General features: G+C 41.2%; 1 protein-coding gene across 2 annotated transcripts in view; it reads left to right on the top strand.

Annotated features, from left to right (window-relative positions):
- LRP6 (LDL receptor related protein 6) overlaps positions 1-20812 on the top strand; it is a 120846-nt gene that overhangs the window by 88878 nt on the left and 11156 nt on the right. Inside the window, exons 11-19 of one of the 2 annotated variants that reach the window (XM_014880590.2) lie at positions 1746-1930; positions 3626-3952; positions 7218-7420; positions 10010-10221; positions 10402-10592; positions 14721-14930; positions 16170-16295; positions 17664-17900; positions 19561-19671. In XM_014880590.2, the coding sequence (XP_014736076.2) occupies positions 1746-1930; positions 3626-3952; positions 7218-7420; positions 10010-10221; positions 10402-10592; positions 14721-14930; positions 16170-16295; positions 17664-17900; positions 19561-19671 (1802 nt within the window). The remainder of the gene's footprint in view (positions 1-1745; positions 1931-3625; positions 3953-7217; positions 7421-10009; positions 10222-10401; positions 10593-14720; positions 14931-16169; positions 16296-17663; positions 17901-19560; positions 19672-20812) is intronic. The other variant, XM_014880600.2, reaches the window with a different exon arrangement.

Genomic DNA, 20812 nt, shown 5'->3' on the forward strand with positions numbered 1-20812 from the left:
AAGTTATTTAATTTGAGGGTGGGAGAGTGAAGTTTATAGTCTGAGCATAAGGAAGGTGTTTGTTTATTCAGATAAGGAAAGCTTTTAGTTTGTATGGAGAAGGGAAGAGGGACAAAGAAGGAGTGGAAACAATTACATTCACCTATGCCCCAAATGAAAGATTCTCTGAGAATAAACTTCTCAGTTGGATGGAAGTGTAATAGCAAAAGTAGGGCAATAAACAGGGAGAGGGGGAAGGAATAGAGCAAGTCAAGCTAACTATTCAGCTTCTGAAATAGCTCTTCTACCATGAAACACTCACTTGACAATAAGTAATTACTGCAAAAACTTTTTAGGCTATACCAATATTTTTCAAATTAGGGAACTTCACTTACAAGGGTTATGACATTATCACAGTTCCCAGTCACACTATGAGAGCTACAGCAATGCAGAGAACTTGAAACACATTCCTTCTGCTTTATTTTAACAAGGTGGTGGCAATGGTCACCTCCAGTGGGATCCTAGATTGGATTCAGCCCTGATGTGCCAGGGGTTGCCTGGATGAGAATTCAGATTCTTAGATCCAGTTACTCATTTGTAACAAAAGGCTGCTATGGATGATTCTAGTTTTACACTGGAAGTAGGTTTTTCCTAAGGATTATCATCATCCAGTGCTTTGTCTCTTTACCACCAATGAGAAAAAAATTATTTGGGTCAGAATGCCCGTTTTTCCTTACAGCAATGATATAGCAGTATACTTATATAAGTATACATATAGTATAGTTGTACTTTAAATGGAAGTTTACAAGGCATTGCTCCATGGGGGCAGTTCTAACAATTGGCTCCATGCTGTGTCCAATGTGCAAAATTTATACACAAAGTACTTGCAAAATTTTTAAGAAAAAATTGCAAGTATTCCTGGTGTCTAAAGAATTTCTCCCCCTTGATCATCAGTTTCTGAAGCAACCTTTCCTATTGGTTGGAATTGAAAGACTTCCCAGGGATTTGTTGCTAAAGTTATTAAAACCCAAAAATGTAAATATTGGATAGCTGCCTCTCACTTTTTTTTAGAATATCAGGTTAATATTTTGGAAGAAGTGACTAATTAGCCATCAAATATATAATATGCAAATATATATCCTCCTCTACTGTGCAGTGCCTAAAGGAAATGTAAACATGTGCAAATCTGTCCTTCTTCCAAATGAGGCACAAACTGCCATGTGAGTATGTAATAATTGTATTTTTGCTCCAGTGGAAATGCCAGACAGTTTTGTGTGTCTTGGCTGAAATGTAAGACACTTTTTACTTGGCTGTGTGGACATGAGCAGTGGCACCTATTAACAAAAGTACCCTGCAGATCTACCTTTATGTGTTCTTTCATTTGAAAGACAACTGGCTAGAAACAGAAGATAAGTGCTCTGGAAAAACACTCTGCTAGATAACCAGGTATAAATGAAGATGCCTGACTGCCAACCTCTGCCTCTTAAATGACATGTGATTAGTTACTAGCAAAGTGCTGTCACACAGGACTTGCTGGTGAAAATCCAGGTCCAAGTGGGAAAAAATAACATTGGAAGCATTTTGAGGAAACTTTACTCACTTTCTTGCCTGTACTTTGGGGAAAAAACTCATTAAGCACAATGGATCTTAATAAATGCTTGAATTTACAGCTGCTCTATTTCTCTTATTCTTTGTAAGGATTTTTGTTTTGTTTTGCCTCTTGGATTGAATGCAATTATTTTTCTTTCTTCTGTTCTTTTAATCAGGTTCATGTACTGGACTGAGTGGGGTGGCAAGCCAAAGATTGACAGAGCTGCTATGGATGGCAGTGAGAGGACCACGTTGGTCCCAAACGTGGGACGGGCTAACGGCCTGACCATTGACTATGCTAAGAGACGCCTGTACTGGACCGACCTGGACACCAACCTGATAGAGTCCTCCAACATGTTAGGTGAGCCCCAGAGCCCTGGGCAGCATCCTGAGGGCACTGCTGCTTTTTGCAGCTCCCTCATTGCAAACTGTGGCTTAGATAATGCAAAGATACATTTTGTCATAAGACAAAAATAAAATTTCCCAGCCTCGCACGCCTTTAATGTTTGCTTTTATAATTCATGTTTATGTAACGCTGTGGTTAGCAAAGCCTTATTTTTTTGTAGGTGATTGGGTTGCTCAGAAAGTTAAAATTACACAAGGTGTATGTATTTCCAGTTATATGTAGGACAAAGATGTCAACTTGCAGTGTTTTGGAGGGTCTTATTTTGCTACTCTCGAGCACTAGAAAATATGTAACAAAAGTAGAAAGAAAGCCAACAAGAAAATAACAACAGCTTATTCAACGTGTAATTTAATACAATTTGGTTTTATATCTTTGCTAGCGTCCTCAGGCATTTACCCCACCCCGTATTCTGCATGTTAAGGACCTTTTCCTGGTTAGTGCTTATCAGCAGGAGAGTTCTCTTGTGCTGGGGTCTGTGATGATTTTATAAGCTGGTAATTGCAGCTAAATGGAAGTGGAATATTCTACTTTTTCACTGTCCCAGAGTACTGTGTGGAGGACCTAGGCCCTCTCAAATTGGCACAATACCTTTTAACTTCTCCGCATCCATAGGAGTGAACTGCCTTGTTGTATGCTAAATTATTCAGATTAGTAATAACAATAGCCAATATTTAAGCATTAATAATTAGCCAGTATTTAAGGCTAAAGGAGTTAGTCTGCTTTAAACAGCAGTAGTGGAACAAAGCTAGAAAAAGATCAAAACAGGAAAATGCAGTATGGTAATTATGCGTGATGGAAAAGCTTTTCTTCAGCTTCTCATGTATTTTGGTGTGCTGTGGAGGTCTGCTTCATGTATCCCTGTGAAACGTGGAACTGGACATGGCCCTAGAGCTTCTTTTTCCCTGTGGCTGATGGCAGCAGAGTGTGGGTCTGTGCATCTTTGACTTCTGTGTGCAAAGAAGGAATGACTTTTTGCTTCATAATCTCCCGTTCATTTTGTGTGACTGCACAGCGGGAGGTGCCATGGTAATGAAGTGGTTGATAAAATACGGTTGAAATAATTTCCCCCTGCTGTGTCCTGCTCCTTAAGATCTCTTAACATTTCCATGGTATACACAATTAGCTGTTTCCTGTCCTGACTTTCTGGCTGGTCCTTCCTGTTGTGACATTCCAGAGGCAGGTTAGTTTAGCCTTGTACATTTAATTTTTCTCATAATGCAATGTAGTATTTAATTAAGCTCATGACAATTTTCTTTTTATAAGCAGTGGGAAAAGTGTGGTGCAAGAGATGCTCAACTGGAAATACAGTGTCAGGATCCTGCATTAAATTGAAAGGCATCCTGTCAGTTTTGGGAAGGAGGGAAAGGACAGAATCTTTCTGAGAACCCTGATAATTTTCAAAACTGAAACTTTTTCTTCAGTAAACTACATTTTTTTTTCTGTGAATGGCAAGGAGGATTAGCACATTTCTGTGCTAGGCTCTGAGATTCCTTTTGACTACTGTACATTACTCTGCAATTTATTCTTGTAATGATGAAATAGTAACTAAAGTAATTGCATGGCAACCTCTCTGGGCAGGGGACATGTTCAGCAGTATACTGCTTGTGCCCCTGTAACTCTGCTTTTTCTCTCCCTCATTCTTGGACCCAGGCCTTGACCGTGAGATCATAGCTGATGATTTGCCTCACCCCTTCGGCCTGACCCAGTACCAGGATTACATTTACTGGACAGACTGGAGCCGGCGCAGCATCGAACGAGCCAACAAGACCAGTGGCCAGAACCGAACCATCATCCAGGGGCACCTGGATTATGTTATGGACATCCTGGTCTTCCACTCCTCCAGGCAGGCAGGCTGGAACGAGTGTGCCTCCAGCAATGGTCACTGCTCTCACCTGTGCCTGGCAGTCCCCGTGGGAGGGTTTGTCTGTGGCTGTCCAGCTCACTATTCCTTGAACTCTGACAACAGGACCTGCAGTGGTAAGCCGTAAGGAATAGAAAGGAAATGCAGGAGGGCCTGTGTCTAGTAACTGATGCCAGCATTGTACTCGGAGGAAAGAAGAGTTTTACAGTTTTCCAGTAGTAATATCTTACTGAGTTTTAAGATAACATAGGATGTTGAAAGAAAAAAAAAAAAAAAAGGAAAGAAAATAGTCTTGCAATATACCAGTATCTTAATTAAATAAGAATGACTGTTACTGATTTTTTTCCAGTGGCTCAGCTACATCTGTGTAAACATGAAAGCTAAAAATGTTTTGGTTCTTTGTCTCTGTCAGACCCTCTTCAAGTGCTTACTTGCTTGTTTATTTATCTGCTTACGTATTTCTAGTCTTGCCTGGCATAAAGGATATGTGATACTTCAGTCTGGATTCTAGACTTTGTGCAGCTTTTATGGGGCCAGGATTTGATTCTGTAGTAGCTGTGTTTGCTGGCTGATGAGATGCTGAGGTTGGCCACTCTCAGACCTCTACAAGTGTTTTTCCTCAGTGAGGATGGGTTGGGATCCATGGCTTCCCCAGCAGTCTGGTTCCTGATCTCAGTGCAGCCAAGCCCCATTTTTCTTTATTGTTGTGCAGAATACAAACCGCAAGGCCCGTCAGGCTGTGTAATTAGTTTCTAACCAAATAATTTATCCATCTCTCAATAACTGGCTGCCAGTGAAGCTCTCATAATTTTGGCAGCAGCTCTGGATGGCTGATTTCCACTGGTGTCATTCACATTAGTCAGTGGGTGAAGAGATTCGTGGTACAGAGAGACAGATTGTATCTCATCCACATTATGCATGAGTAGAGACATCCAACTGTTGTCTTAAAGCCAAAGCTGGGCAGATTGTTCCACAAATGCCACCTCATGGCATTTTTTGAAAACTCTGCTTTTCAAAAAAACTGTGCTTTTCTACTCCCCCCCATGTGTTCTGTACTTCTCCTCTCCTATTTTATTACAATGGCCCCTTGCATGACAGCTGGATTCTTGCACCCTGGTATTCTCATGTGTTTCATGCAAGTTAGCTGGCACCTCTCTGATAGTGACTGTGATCTTCTAGGTGGAGGAATCTCACTTCCAGTGGAGAAAAGGTAGCAGAATGATCAAAGGTCATGTTTTTCTTGTGAAAATGCTCCCAGAAACAAAGCAAGGAGCAAAATATAGGAAATACATTGTGAGCAAATAGAGCCATTTCCCCATGGTACAGTTCAGAGCTCTTTGTGTGGTATCAGGAGTTTTCCTCTGCCATATTCAAATCTGGGAACTTTCCAGCTTCTCATTTGTAGGTAATTGGAGATTTAGGCCTCCGCGTATAATTTAATTCCCTTTTTTGGACACTGTAATAGGAGCATGAATTGTTTTAACTTTCTTTTGCCTGTATTACTTGCTTATGTGCCTCCTGAACATTATTAGTCCAGGCCCTGTCCAGAGGTCCTTCCTTCTGGAATACCCTGCTCATGCATGCATAGGTTTTTTTAATTATGCTAGGGTGAAATCTCTTCGGACCTACCACATGTCATGAAGTTGGAAGGCAGGGTTACACAAGAGACATGCTCAATGCACTCCATTTGCCTGCTGCCAAAAATGCAGTCAAAATATGTGACTATTGGGAGGGAGAATGATGAAAACTGGAAAGGGATTTCTGAAATTGGTACTGTTTCAGAGATGTGGAGTCTCAAGGGGAGAAATTCTGCTGTTGCTTTTTATAATGAGCCATCAATTCAAAGTTGTAAGCCAGGCAGTCTTGGAAAATGAGAGGGTGTCTTTGGGGAAAAGCAGAAATAATTTTAGGTGCTTATATGTTTACCTGTATTGTTTTACTTTTTTTGCTTTTCCGTTTCTATCATAACTTCTTGGTAAGAATTCTGATGTTTCTGAATCCATTCTTCTGCTATGCACATTCATATAAACTTGTCTTTGCTTTATTTTTTGTGCTTTCTTCTACAGTTTAGAGCTAAGTAGAAGGCAGCTTAAATTATTGGAGAAGTGCTTGGAGGGAAAATACAGGTTTTTCAAAAAGCGAAAATACCTTGCAATTAGGCCTGATTGTTATAGGATGCTAGGACAGTGTTGGTTTCCAGGGAAACTCCTCCCTGCCTTTTTTTTTCCCAGCAGTAAGAATAGCAGTTCAAAGCATATGCTAAGATAATAAAGCAAGGTGATGATGTTCTCTAGGAGACTTTTGCTTCCTCCCCCTTCCTAGGTGCTGCCTTACCTGTTTTACAGGCTGGTAAATGAATGCAGTGTCCCACTGCTAATCTCTCTCCCGACTTGGGCTGTAGAGAATTGATTATACAAACTTCAGGGAGCCTTCAAGCTGCATTTCTGGCAATTGGCTCTTGTGCCATCTTGTACAGCAGTGGCTTCAAGTAGAGCATTATTGAAAAAAACGCTCTGAAAAAGGAAAATACTTTCATGGCCTTCTCTGATTTCTGACCCAGTTATGTAATACAGAGATTTTTTTTTTTCCAATTATGTATTAAATGCTTTGTGCACTTACTGTAATGTACAGCTGGTAAACTACAGCTGTACAAGGTGTTGAAATCTTACTTTCTGCTCTTTGATGCTATTTCTAAATACAAAGAGCAAACATTTATCCAGGAAATTTTTGCTGGGCAGAATATCAGATTTCTTCTTTTCATTGCAGGATGTCATTCCCAGATAACCACCTAGAAACAGTAAAGATACATAGATTTGAGAAGAGCAAATACATTTTTTTCCAAAAACAGAGCCCCACACACAGTTAAGAACATTTCCTGTGAATTAGTTGTTTCATTCCAGTACAGGCAGAAAGAGGATTTGTTGGAACAGGACTGAACCACTGTCAGTCTTTTTTCCCTGAAATGTCTAAATAAGGAACCAGTGCTGGCTTTTTCTCTCCTTCCTCTGCAAGTAGAAGTACACCTAGCAAAGGGTTCAACCTGAAAATAGTGGAGCTGCATTTCCCTGAGAACCCTTTAGAAAAAAAATGGACAGTTGATAGAAATCTTCACATTCACTAGTCCTGCCACTTAAAAAATCTTATCTTTGCCTGTCACATCCACACACAGACATTTATAGTGAAAAGAGGTCATTTGAAAGGCTTTTCATAGTCATCAGAGGTGGGGATTGTTATGTTTTGATTTTTGTTTGCTCTTGGCAAGGCAAGAGGGAAAAAAGGAAAGAAATAAATGTCTGGTTATGGATTATAGTTGTCTTTCTTAAACATAAAAATGCCCAAATGTAACCGTTTCAACTCCTTTCCTTTTTTTAACCTATCCAGCTCCTACCACCTTTCTGTTGTTCAGTCAGAAGAACGCGATTAATCGCATGGTGATCGATGAGCAGCAGAGCCCCGATATCATACTGCCCATCCACAGCCTCCGGAATGTCCGAGCCATTGACTACGACCCCCTGGATAAGCAGCTCTACTGGATCGACTCTCGGCAGAACATCATCCGCAAGGCACAGGAAGATGGCAGCCAGGTACCCTGAGGGGGTGGAATTGCTGGAATTTTGGCATCAACCTGTGCCAAACAATCACTGGTTGTATGGGGATAATTTAGAGGCACAGATTTCCCCGTAGGTTACTGTCCCTTGGCAAAACAAACGGTGTCTGGAGTTTTCTGGAGTCCTCAGTCAGAAAATCTAGGAGGTGCAGCAATAAATTAAACAATAAATGGAAAATCAAGGCCAGCTTAAGGATACTGTTATTCCCAATACATTATTTGCTCAACACTGTCGTTTGTCTGGAATCTGTTTGAAACCCATATTTGAGATATGAAACAGAAGGGAAAGTTCTTGGGAGAAACAGGGGGTGTGACAAAGGTATGTGAGCAGAGTGCAGAGGTAGATCCTCTGAAACGAGGAGGCTGGAACTATGTGAGCACACCTCTGTGTCTGAAGCCTCCCAGGTTCTAGAGCAGATAGGAAGAGAGTTTTAAATTACCAGGGCACGGAGTGACTAGACTGAACCTGTAAAAGATGTAGCAAGCTTGGGAAAATGTATTTGACTGGAAAATACAGAAAAAGTAGGGTAGGGTAGAAGGCAAGAGTTAATGCAGGCTGTGGTGGTTCAATGCAGGCTGGAGGCCAGACACCCACCCAAACCACCCTGTCACTGCTCTCCTCAACTGGGCAGGGGAGACAAGGTACAGCAAAAGGCTCATGAGTTGGGATAAGGGGTTACAGTCCATCACACTTTGTTCTGCCACTGTTTTCTCCTCATGGACAGGGGTCTTTTCCCTGCTCCGGTGTGGCGTCACCCCCACCAGAAATAGTCTTCCATGAGCTTCTCCCTCCAAAACGAGTCCTTTCTACAGGCTACATTTCTTCATGAACTGCTCCAGTGTGAGTCCCTCCCATGGGGCACAGTCCCTCAGGAACAGGCTGCTGCAGCGTGGATCCCTCACAGAGTCACACATTCTACCAGGAAACCTACTCCAGTGTGGGTTCTTCTCTCTATGGGGTTTCCTTTGGGCTCCCCCTGCTCCAGCAAGGGCTCCTCTGGGGGCTGCACTGGATCTCTGCACCCCCGTGCCCTCCATGGGCTGCAGGAGCAGATCCTGCCCCTCCTTCCTCACTGCCCTTGGTGTCTGCATATTCTCACTCCACTCTTCTCTTACTGCAATTGCTTCTGCCCAGTAACTTTTTTTCTCTTAAATATGTTATCCCAGACGTGTTACCACCATCCCTGATTGGCCCAGCCTTGGCCAATTGGTGGGACCATCCTGAATTCGGTCGTGTTGGCTCTGCTGGGCATGGGTGAAGCTTGCAGCACCTTCTCAGAGAACCCATCCCTGTAGCCCACTCTCCCCCACCACTACCAAAACCTGGCCATACAAACCCAATATGCAGGTTTAGTGAGGTTAACTGCAACCAGTGACTGCTTATTCAATTTTGCATTTTAAAATAGATCTTTTCTTCCTGATTGTTTGAATGTGGGAGGAGTAAGAGACTAAGATGAGCAACACAACACAAGAGAGGTGCTATATTCAGTTGAATTTTAAGAGTGTGGTTTCTGGTGGTGGGTGTGGTGGTAGTTGGATCCTGCTGTATGCCCTTCAGCCTCTACTCTTAATTTAGCAATGCTTTTAATTTTGGAATATCTAAATAATAGCCAAAACTAGTCAAAGTCATGTGTTTTTGCCAGCTTTAGCAGAATAAACAAATGGAAGACATGCAGGCACACCATTTCATAGAGGTGAGAAGCCAAATAAAGTTAGGCAAACTTTCTGGTGAAGTTTAATTTGGGGATGGGAGGTTAGAGGCTACTCTTCATAAGCATGGCTTCCAAAATGTGTATGTAGGCCATGTTTAGTGATTTATTATTCCTCTTCAGAATTTTAGAAAAGTCTATGAAAGATGATTATGAGGTTCTTTCTAAAGGTAATAATAATTAAAATAGAAGAAAAAGGCATGCCAGCTCCAGAAGTCTAGACCGGTAGAAGACAAGACCTTGAACTAGTAAGGTGTTAGCTGGAAATGCTCTGAAGTCAGTGTTGCACACTAGCTGATGTCCTTTCCATCTTTGGCAGAGCTGCCTTTCATTTATTAACCACCCTCATGTCCTCCAACTGAGATGGCAGCAGTGGTGGAGAAGAACGAGGCAAGCATTCCAAGTGCTGTCTGGCCTCACTTTGCCTGTGTTTTTATCTGCTCAACTGCAGATTTGGGAATTAGTGGTGGTATGTTTCTATTGTAGAGTGTAAAATATGCTGGGTTTGGGTCTATCCAAATTGAACTCTGGAGTCAAAAAAGTAGAGGAAATACAGAAGCCGACCCTAGACTTTGAAGACAGACAGTTTGGACTTACTGGTCAAACTTGCAAAGTCTTACAAGCTGCAGTCAGCTTGTGTGATTGCCGTTACAGCAAACCATCAGGGCTAAGTGTCTCTGTCTTAACAAAGGTGTTTGTGTGGCAACAGAACCTGGGTCTCTCCTTACTTTATGCTAATGTTTTGGCTGTCCCCTTTTTCTGAGCACTAGTTAGACATGGTGCATCCATAGCAAATAAAGTTATTCACATTAGATTAAGATTAAATGTTTTGTGTATTGTTTCTCTTTCCTTTGCAGAGCCTCACTGTTGTGACTAGTCCAGTTCCCAATCAGAACCTGGATATGCAGCCCTATGACCTGAGCATTGACATCTACAGCCGCTACATCTACTGGACCTGCGAGGCCACCAACGTCATCAACGTGACTCGCCTGGATGGCAGAGCCATGGGAGTGGTGCTCAAGGGGGACCAGGATAGGCCCAGAGCCATTGTGGTGAATCCAGAGAAAGGGTATGTGGGGAAATTCAGGCCCAGGGTTTTAAGAAGCAAGTTGTTTTCTTGATGCAGCTTGTTTTCTGTTTGTCAGAATGAAAAACAACTTTGACATTTGTTACGATGTCTTGGATTTATAGCAAAAATGTGGAAAGATCAAATAAACCTTTTTTTTTCCTCTAATCATTCCTGTTCCAGATACATGTATTTCACCAACCTCCAGGAGAGATCTCCTAAAATTGAGAGAGCAGCATTGGATGGAACTGAGCGAGAAGTCCTTTTTTTCAGTGGTTTGAGCAAGCCCATTGCCTTAGCTATTGACAGCCAGCTGGGCAAGTTGTTCTGGGCTGACTCAGATCTGCGCAGAATTGAAAGCAGTGACCTTTCAGGTAGAGTAGCACCTTAATTCAGTGATTCATTTGTTTGGTGTGGGTGTGGGGGCATGTGGAGAAAGGTGTCATCTTTTCCTTCCTACTATAAACAGTCTGTACTATGATTCTAATCACTGCCTGAATTCCCAGCCAGGGAATGTGCATGATTCATGCAGCATGTCTTTACAGTTTCATGACTCTATGATTTGCATTATTAATTGCTACACATGCTATTTACTTTGGTTTCTCACTGCAAAACCTTTGTGGGGTTTCCCAAAGTTGATGAATAAATAGCAGCAGTTTTGGAAAGGGGAGAGAAAGGATTGTTTTTAAAGGCATTGCTTTTGGTGCAGCAATCTGTCAATCACAGGAAAGTTCCCTGTTAGTGGAAAAATGTGTCCTGCAGAGTTGAATCAGCAGGTGTCCAGGTTACTTATGTACCTGTCATTTGGGCTGAAAAGATGTGAGAAGGATAGAGAAGATCTAACATCTCTGTCCTCAAAAGACAAAACCCTCTCTCTTCCATCTGTGGAATTCTCTTTGCCTGCTCCCCAAGATTGGTTATGCTGCTTGTCTGACCTCCTTTATGAGTTCATTCAGCCCATTTAAGAATAACCTAATAACACTATACAGAAAAAGACAAATAGACAATAGTGTTCTCTTGGCTTGGAAAGCTGCATCGGTTCAGGAAGAAGTCCAGCAAGCAACCAGAAGTGGAGCAAGAGAAGAAGGGAAAATCAATGTTCCAGATTGGGAGAGACAGACAAATGTCTTTCATTTACTGGCCTAATCCAGCAAACTGCTGGATGAGGTCAGCTGCCTCATGCAGCATCAGTACTAATTTGTGATACAGATTGGGCTGGATGTTGTTGCTGGAAGTGAGAGTTGAAAACATAACAGGAGTTATGACAGCTTGCAGTAGTGTTTGTGGTAATGTCTTCCATTTATGACATGATACCTTCATTCAAAGTAGCAGCATGTAATCCTGTTGACACCACTCGGATTTTCAGCCTTTTGTTAAATTCTTAGAATAAGCTTTTGGTTTGGAAAACATTTTGTTTTTCCTAGATGGTTGGAATTAAAACTTAGAAAGATAGTAATTTTTTTCAGTGGTGTGGCACTGGAAGAAGATTCAGGGTCACTACTGAACTGTGATATCCTGAGTGTTTACTGTTTTAAAATGTAAGATACAACCTGAGTTAGTGAATTATTAAAGAACAAGAAAAAAGTGCTGTGGTGTTGCTCGGTACATTCCAAGCTGTCCCAGATCCAGAGTTTGCATGAGTAGAGTAACAGGCAGGAGAATATTACACGGGCTTTATTTCTCTCTTTGTCTGTTATCTGCCTGAAATTAGGAAGCCGGACAAGGAGATGGGTCTAAATTCTAATTCAGCCTAGGTTTAATGATTGTGCTTTTTTTTTTCTCCTTAAAGATGTGGCTGTTGGATCACCAATGTCGTGTAGTAAAAGCTCACCATATTTCGAAGAGCACAAAGAAAAACTGTTCCAAAACCTCTCTTGCTTTATGGCATTTGCACCACAAATGGATTGCTATAATCACCACGATAAATTGCTAACTGCTGAGATGCATTCCTGTGCTTAGGAATGCTGATTAATAAGCTCTTTTGACCAGCAGAGTAATTTTTCTGCATGCTAGCTTCTTAAAAACAGTCTCTCGTTTTGTCAATTTTGTAGATGCCAGTACCCATAAAGACAAGGACAGTTAGGATGCCTTTTATGTGATGTAGTCCTTCTTTTCCTCCCTGTCCTTCAGGCATGCAGTTAGGACTTGGTTATTCTGCCCAAATGGGAGATCCTATTGAAGTTAACCAGATTCTTCACATGATTAAGGGGTTGTTTATGAAAAGATGACTGGAAATAGCTCCCTGCCATGGAAACTATTTGGAAATTAGTTCTTCTATTCCAGAATAATTAGTGTGATTTGGAAATGTCTAATGATTCTGGAATTAAGTAATTTTTATTTGGAAATAGAATGAAATACGGGTGTGTCCTGATTTTTGCATTTATTTGGTTGGTTTTAAGTCTTTTTGTAAAAGGTATTGCTGGAAAGGGAATGGTGATGCCAGGAGACAAAGCTCCTCTTAATCATGTCTCCCTTTCATCTGACATCCCCAATAAAGGAGACTAGCACCCTGATGAGTCAGCTTCGGGTTTCATTGTTGGTTTATGGAAGAGGGGATTTTAGTGTCTCAGTTTAGTCAGAAATAGTCAGTTACACTTGGTCACAAATATTAAAAAGAAAGATTAAGACATTAAGGGAGTGAAAATATTAAGCTTCAGAGCTTTAGGAATATACTGCAAAATGCCATGCTGATTGATGTGGGCATGGCAGAGCGGGGCATGTACAGACTCCATTTGGGTAGGTCAAGGTCTTAGCTTTTGTATTCCTTCCTGTCTTCCTTGCGTTTTGCCCTATTCTCAGCTTAACTTTATTTCTCAAGATGCAGGTTTCTGTTTCTTACCTTTTCCCGACAGATTTAGTCATGTTATTGGGGTTTAATAGGTGGTTGCAGTTATTTAGGTTGACTTACATCACTCAGTCTATTAATTTCTACATCAGTCTGGGTATAACCTCCTTCAGAATTCATCAACGTCTTTGCTTAATCAGATCATTGCTGGTGCTGCTCCAAAGTGGTGGTGAGAGCCCAGCCTAGCTGATTTGAATTCCCATGTTTTCCTTCAGGTTTTAATGCTTGGTAAATGTTTGGAAGGTTACTTAACTTCTGAGCTCTCTTTGCATTTAGTAAAAAGGAGATAAATACATTTTTCACAGCTGAATTTTTTCTAAGTCATTATCATTGACATAATGTTGATTAAATTCTCAACAAGCAAAAAAACCCTTCTTGCTACTAAACAAAGCAGAGAGGGATAGAACTTAGTCAGAAGTTCACTTCGTCTTCTGTCCTGTTAGGTTATCTTTTGTAGGTATGGTAGAGACGTGGTAGATTTTTTCCCCCTGGTATTCAGTTATTCCAGTATATTTTTACAGAACAAAAAATACTGGAAGTCATTCTGTGGGTGAACAATGTAAAGCTATTGTTTGCTGTAGTAAAAGTGGAAAATAAGCACAGCAGTGGGCTCAGATATCAGAAATACCAGGATTTAGAGGTAAATTTTCAAGCTTTAGCTTGACTTGTGTGATCCTGTTTCAGCTTCTCAAAACTGAAGCAGATTCCGTGTGCTTCATAAGTAATTTTGTGCTCAGAATCTGATCAACTCACTGAATATTTGACTGTTAATGACCTCATCATCATGTTAAATAAAGGAAGCATAGATTAAGCCTCCCTCCTGAGCTCTCAGGTTTTGACTAACATTTTTCTTCTGTGTGAGTTACAAAGTCTTCACTGTCTTCAGACAGACTTTAGTGATACCTTCAAAACAACTGTTGGCTGTGTTCTGTTCATGTGGAGAGTTAACCATGAAATGTGACAGTCACTCTTGACTGTATTTAATGCCAGAAAATCTGGCATAAAAATCAACAACCACTCTTCAGAGGTGTAAGGCCTCTTGTCTGCTCCTGGTGATTTTTAAAGGAACTCAGGAAAGTAAATCTTTGCTAGGAAAAAAGAGCATTCCCAATTTGGCACTAATAGCTTAGTGAAGGTAATGTAGCTGAAAGAAAAGAACATGAGGAAGTCAGAAGTGTTAATCTCATAATTCATGTGAAAAGTCCTAATTACCCTGCTTTCACTTGGATTTTATCTTGTATGGGTTAGCTGAAGCCAATAATCCATCTTCTTATTCCCTGTTGCATGGCAAGACAAAGCAATTAATCTCTCCAAAAAGGGAAAGAAGAATGAAAAGAACTACTGATTTCCATCATATTGATAAGAGACTGGAAAGGCTCATGAGAGATGAGTCCCCCACTCCAGGTGCTTCTTAAATACACTAGATGTTTTTTTGAGCACAAAACCTCTCTTCCTGATGAAAACAGAAAAAAAAAGTGATAATCTGTCTGCAAAATGCATTAGTCTGGTATCAGAGGACCCAGAATTGCCTTTTTGCATTAGGCTTACCCAGTAGCAGAAATGTAGTGCAAAATAATGGTGTGAGTAGTGTAGGAGATGTTTATGATACTTTTTCAGTTTTTCCTAGTGGAACCAAAGCACTCTCTCCCTTCTGCAGGTGCTAACAGGATCGTTTTGGAAGACTCCAATATCTTGCAGCCTGTGGGACTAACTGTATTTGAGAACTGGCTGTACTGGATTGACAGGCAGCAGCAGATGATTGAAAAGATTGATATGACCGGTCGAGAAGGACGTACAAAGGTCCAGGCTCGTATTGCACAACTCAGTGACATCCATGCTGTGAAGGAGCTCAACCTGCAGGAATACAGTGAGTGCAATCCCTGCTTGCAGGTGCAAACAGGGCCTGTGAGACTCGAGCCAAGAGACACGAGCCTGTTGTGCCTTGTTGCTGATCGACATCAGTGCAGATGGAAGGGGCCAGAAGTTGGTATTGGTGCTGTTAGGTTGTTTCCTTCAGGCACTTGGCAACGGACGGGAAATCTATCACAACCCCAGCATCGTGTTTTGTTGCTGATGACAACTTGATTGGTAGTCCCATCCAGGCACCTGGCATTTGAGTGTCTCTAGGCACAGTGGAAACATCCTGTTATCCCTAACAGAGGGCTTTCTGGATCATGCTAGTGCATTGCTATTGGGTGTTCACTGTTTAGGCAAGCATAGCTCTCAGGGCCTGTCACTAGCTGTCAGTGTTTCAATGGACTGCCTGCCTTGAAGGCAAAGTGAACAATTTTTGGTGGTGGTATTTCATACTGAAAGTGATTTGACAGAAGAGCAATGTTTCATTGCACAAAGGAAGTGTGTATTAAATAGCAATTTGTGTTGATCATGGCTGCACTTTTTAAACGTTTCTGTTTACCAGGCCTTTCCACACACACGCCTAAAGTGGTGGGAGGTGGATGGTTAAAGCAGTGGAGTTGCTGTCATCCTGAAGGAAATAGGCCTGGTTAGTAGGCTGTGCTTCATGCCTTGGAGAAATATGTAGAAAAATGTCTGGGGATGTTTAATTAAAACATCAGTGCAGACTACTAGTTTTGTGTGCTATTAATCTCAGCAAATCTGTCAGGAGTTCCATGAGAAGTATGTTGTCCTTATTAAACATTAAAATGAAGAGACATATTTATCTAGAGCATGTTAATTTGAGTTTCAGAGACAGCAGGGAAGCTTCAGAATTCATAAATTAGAAAAGTTTATTTTTTTAATGGTCTGGTAGAGAAAATGAGGTATGGAATGCAAGACATCTTTTTGTATTACTAATGTACTATTTGCTGCAGAGAACTACTGCTACCTCAAACAAGAAGCAAAATGCTTTGAGTAGTTTTAGTATAAAATCTTAGAGTAGTTTTGGATCATGGAGAGTTAGCAATGTGTATTATAATTATAGATGTGTGTAAAGGGAGAAATACACACAACAAAACACAACATTAACAGACATTTTTCATTAATCCTCTCCCCAGGGGGTAGGAGGTAATGAAGAAATGACCGAAACATCATAAAATAGGTGGGGATTTCTCATCAGTCCCTGTCTTTCTTGTTTTAAAAATCCCAGGACAACATCCGTGCTCTCAAGATAATGGTGGCTGCTCTCACATTTGCATTGTGAAGGGGGACGGCACCACACGCTGCTCTTGCCCTGTGCACCTGGTGCTGCTGCAGGATGAACTGTCCTGTGGAGGTGAGTCCTTCCCAAGTTCTGTGTCACTGGGCTCTTAGCTTCGGCCTTGGGGAGGGTCTCCATCTTCAGGGATGGCTTCTGAGCCAAAGGAATGTGACAGTGCACCAGGTGCTCTTACACACCTGTACAGACTCACCTCTTTGCCTCCACCCTCCAGCTAAATCTGCAAGTATTGCAAATCAGTAAGGAACTGGAAAAAAATTCCTAAGTGTTGAATAAGGATTTCTGTTCACCCTTTCTACTTAAGACTCAACTTAAGTTGAATTATTTCAACTTGATTCTTTAATTGTATGATTTTTATTACTTTTTGCTGTCACTCACCATGTTCTGCCTTTTCAGGCAGTGGTAGATTCTCATTCTGGCACATTGCACAGTCTGTGCTGTTTTGTTCTTCTCTGTTGTCCTCCCCAAGCTCACCCTGTCCATGTCTTTCTGAACTGCAGTTCCCCAGAAAAGCAAGTTGCGTCCTTCCACGGCAATATGGCCACTGTAGCCCACACCCTGGTGTCTCCAGGGGTGGGGCTGGAATGGGGGAGAGGACAGGCACTTTGGTGCTTGGATCTCTTTGTGCCACCGGACTGAATGGATTTATTATGCAATCATCTCGCCATCGAGGCGACGTGTGGTCTCACAATGGAACAAGAGCTAACATAATCCAGATATTTTCTCAGAGCAAGTTTAATACCAGGCCAAAAAGCCGGGGGAGGAAAGGGGGATTTAAAAAAGGAAAAAATCTACACTTACTTACTGCCTGAGATTAACAGTTAATGTAGTAAATGTTAAATAACAGCTAACAGATGTGTTGAGGTAGTGAACTTGACTGGATGGAGCAGTTTTTTGTTTTAAAAGAATTTTGACTGAATAGAGCTGTCAAGGGCACATAACTAGACACTGAGTCACAGTGCATCCATCTGCAGCAAATTACATCCTTTTAACATCTTCTATACAATGACTGTCAAACAGGAAAAAGAGAGTAAGCCATTGGCTGTGTATACAGTGGTGTTGCAGGAAAGGGGGAGTTGAAGACTGTGATGACTTTGACTTGAAGTCTTACTAAGAGAAAGGTGTGAGAGTCTGAAGTGGGAAGGGAAGAAAATAATTGTGTTTTCAGTGTATATGTTTCTCTGTTCCTCATGTTCTTCATCTGTCAAGCCCCCGTTGATGTGAGCCTGCATCAGTCACACTGGCCTCAAGGTCTGCAAAAGTGTCTGTGAACGCAGGGACTGTGGAAATGAACTTATGATGTGGCACATTGTTCATAAGCTGCTTTGATATAGGAAAGCAACTGAGCTCTTGTCCTTACCTGTCCCAATCTGCTGTTTGTTCACCTGGATTTTTAATTTCTGTTTGTTTGCTTGATTTTCAAAGAACCACCAACATGCTCCCCTCAGCAGTTCACCTGTTTCACAGGTGAGATTGACTGCATCCCAGTGGCCTGGCGCTGCGATGGGTTCACGGAGTGTGAAGACCACAGTGACGAGAAGAACTGCCCAGTGTGCTCTGACACCCAGTTCCAGTGTGAGAGTGGGCAGTGCATTGACAGCGCCCTGCGCTGCAACGGGGAAGCAAATTGTCAGGACAACTCGGACGAGAAGAACTGTGAAGGTAGGGAGGAGGATACTGCCAAGTGGGATGGAAATGAACCTGTCACTGGGAGAACTGAGCACTATTGCTGAGTAGGATTTGAAAGGATCCGAGGTTCTGCTGGTTTTTAAACTGGTCTGTTAAACAGAAGTTATTTCCTAACTGCATACTTTCGTTTCGCTACCTGTGAAGTGGAAATTAAGAGTGATCTCTGTCAGAGTGGCTTAAATACCGTTTTAAGTACTATCAAAAATGGCATGATTTTAAGCTCTAAAAACCTAGTGTCTGGGAGTGAACTACAAAGTGAAGCAAATCCTTGTCACAGCTTTTTGTGTGCCTTGTACCAAGTAAAGGTTTTGGGATTGTTTATTTTACAATACCTGAACAAATGAGCTTTTCTGAGTAAACGGGAGTGAGAGACAGAGGAGATTTCTGGAGACCTCTTCTTCCCGTAGAGCACAGCAAAAGAGGGTATTTAAGCCATCTTTACAGAGGGAAGTACTGTTGCCAGCACAATGAGAACTAAGTTCGTTTTGGAAAGGACAGGTTTTGCTGGTGGAATCTGAACTGCCCCACCACTACACATCATAAAATGTGAGCAAACTCATTCTTTCCCTATTGCAGATGTAGTGAAGAGTTGTACGGACAACTTGTAAGCCTGAAAGGATGCTGCTTCTTTATAGCCTTTCAGTGCATTTTCCTTCTTTGTGGAGACTGTTGAAATGTCTTTAAATCAAGACTAAATTTCTTTCCAAAATATGTCCTCCAGCTCAAACAAAAACATAGAGCTGAAATTCTGGTGTGCTGAAAGGTGATTGCTAGCCAGCTGAGATGCTGACATCTGAAAATGTGTTGTGCAAGTTAACTTCCCAGGTGTCTTCCAGCAATTGGAGATGTCAGACTAGGGGCTGTTTATCACCTTCAAAGTGATCCTGTTGCTGAGAGTAATCAAGTTGATTACAAATCAGAAAAGACTTTAGTTTAACTTCTTAATTCAGCCAAAGACAAAAAAGGATTTCTGAATTTATGAGAAACAGGAAGCAGGAATATGTGGAAACAGCAGCAACTAGCACCTCGCCTGCAGCACCTTTTACTTTTTCAGTGTACTGGCAAAGCTTCAATTTTATATTCTGTCCTTCGTTTCAGTTTAAAAATATAATATCAAGTCAATATGATGTCTCGTGATCAAGAAGTTTTCTGGTTTACAGGAAAAACACAAGGACATTAAGAAGGACATTTATCTTTCTTAAACAATTTTATTATCATGGTTTGGTAGAATTATTTTTCATAACTTAATTCTTCTCTCTTATATTACAGTAAATGCTTAGGGTAGGAGATTCTTATAGTAAGACTGTAATAACAATGTCCTGGGATAAGTGCCTGTTCTGTCAATGGCCTCTTGAGTTATTTTAAATGAGGATCACCTGATCTTGTAGTGCTCGTACTGTAAGCAGGCAGTTACGCCTAGGTACCAGCTCCTCAACAGAACACTGAGCCACTTGCTCTGCATATTTCACATGAGGGACTTAGTGTGCCACTGGCTACTTCCAGAAATGAACCTTGCAGCACTCCAAGCTATCCCAAGATACTCCTGACTATATGCTTTGGTGTCTTTATTTCTTAATGATTTTTAAGAGGAGAAGTTTCTGATACTGACTGTTGGTGTGGGGGCTCTTTGCAGTGCTGTGTTTAACGGATCAGTTCCGCTGTGCCAGTGGGCAGTGCATTGGGAAAAGCAAGAAGTGTGATCACAACCTGGACTGCAGTGACAGCTCTGATGAGCAAGGATGCTGTAAGTGTACTGCCTGAGACTGGAGACTTGGTTGCAGCATCCAAACTTTGTTTCTCACCTTTCCTACGAGTTTGATTGTTCCCAGAATTAATGCTTCTCTTCATAACTGCTGTCATGCAATTAATGCACAATGTGGTGGAATAGGAATAACAAAAATAATTAGTATTCCGAACAAGTAGTTTCTGAGTCAGAGAATGCCACTTATTTTTCTTCTTACCTTTTTAAATTTTAAAAGAAGTAAAAGATTTGTTTTACTATAATGTTAATGTGATGAGTTGATGCAATGTTAAAAAAATAACTATTAGCATAAGGCATTCATATATAACTTCTCTGCTTCATGGTTGTTTCATCCAGAGAATTAATAGCAGGTGCTTTTAGAATCAGAGGAATACTCTGTTTATAGAGTAAACCTTCTAAAATTTCTCTTTTTTATCTTGAAAGGATGTAATTCTGAGCTTGATTTCTGATTTGTAACATGTGATAATCCCCTACCTTGAAATCTCCAGGGCTCTACAAGAAAACCACTGCCTTAAAAATTCCAACTCAAAAGTTCTCTTTCACTGTTAGTGCTTTAAAAGAAATTGTAAATAGGGACATCTCATCTTGTGTTAGAGATACATATATCACAGCTGGCACACAGATAATTTGAAAATGCAAAGCCAGAGTTGGATCCTTGATCTTAAGGAACATTAAGAGATGTTCTGTCATGCTACCAAGTTACTAGTGACATTATCACAGGCTTGTGTAGTTCCCTTTATTAGAGTTTATACATTCTCCAGTTTTGTAACAGAGGCTGGAAAATTGGCCCACCCAGAATAAGATGGCAGTTGTCACCATCCCTCTTCCACTATGATCAGAAGTCTGTTTACTTATCTCTGTAGACTGTGACAAGCTGGTTCAAGTGTGGGTTTGGTGTTCAGGGAGAAGAAAATGTGTTGAGGAAAAACTTTCAGTAATGCATAAGATGTAAAACACTGACTAGAACAGGAAAATACTTGAAAGTCTGCCTTTCTTGTCAAATTCATGAGCACAGGCAGGGGGTTGTCAGTTACTCCCAGAAATGTCATTGCTTAGAATTGGTCTTGTAGGGAAAGCCACTCATTTTGACTGTTGAATAATTGTTTTGGGTACAAATTCCTCA

Source organism: Sturnus vulgaris, chromosome 5 (genome assembly GCF_052056855.1).
Source record: "Sturnus vulgaris isolate bStuVul1 chromosome 5, bStuVul1.hap1, whole genome shotgun sequence".
NCBI classification, from domain to species: Eukaryota; Metazoa; Chordata; class Aves; order Passeriformes; family Sturnidae; genus Sturnus; species Sturnus vulgaris.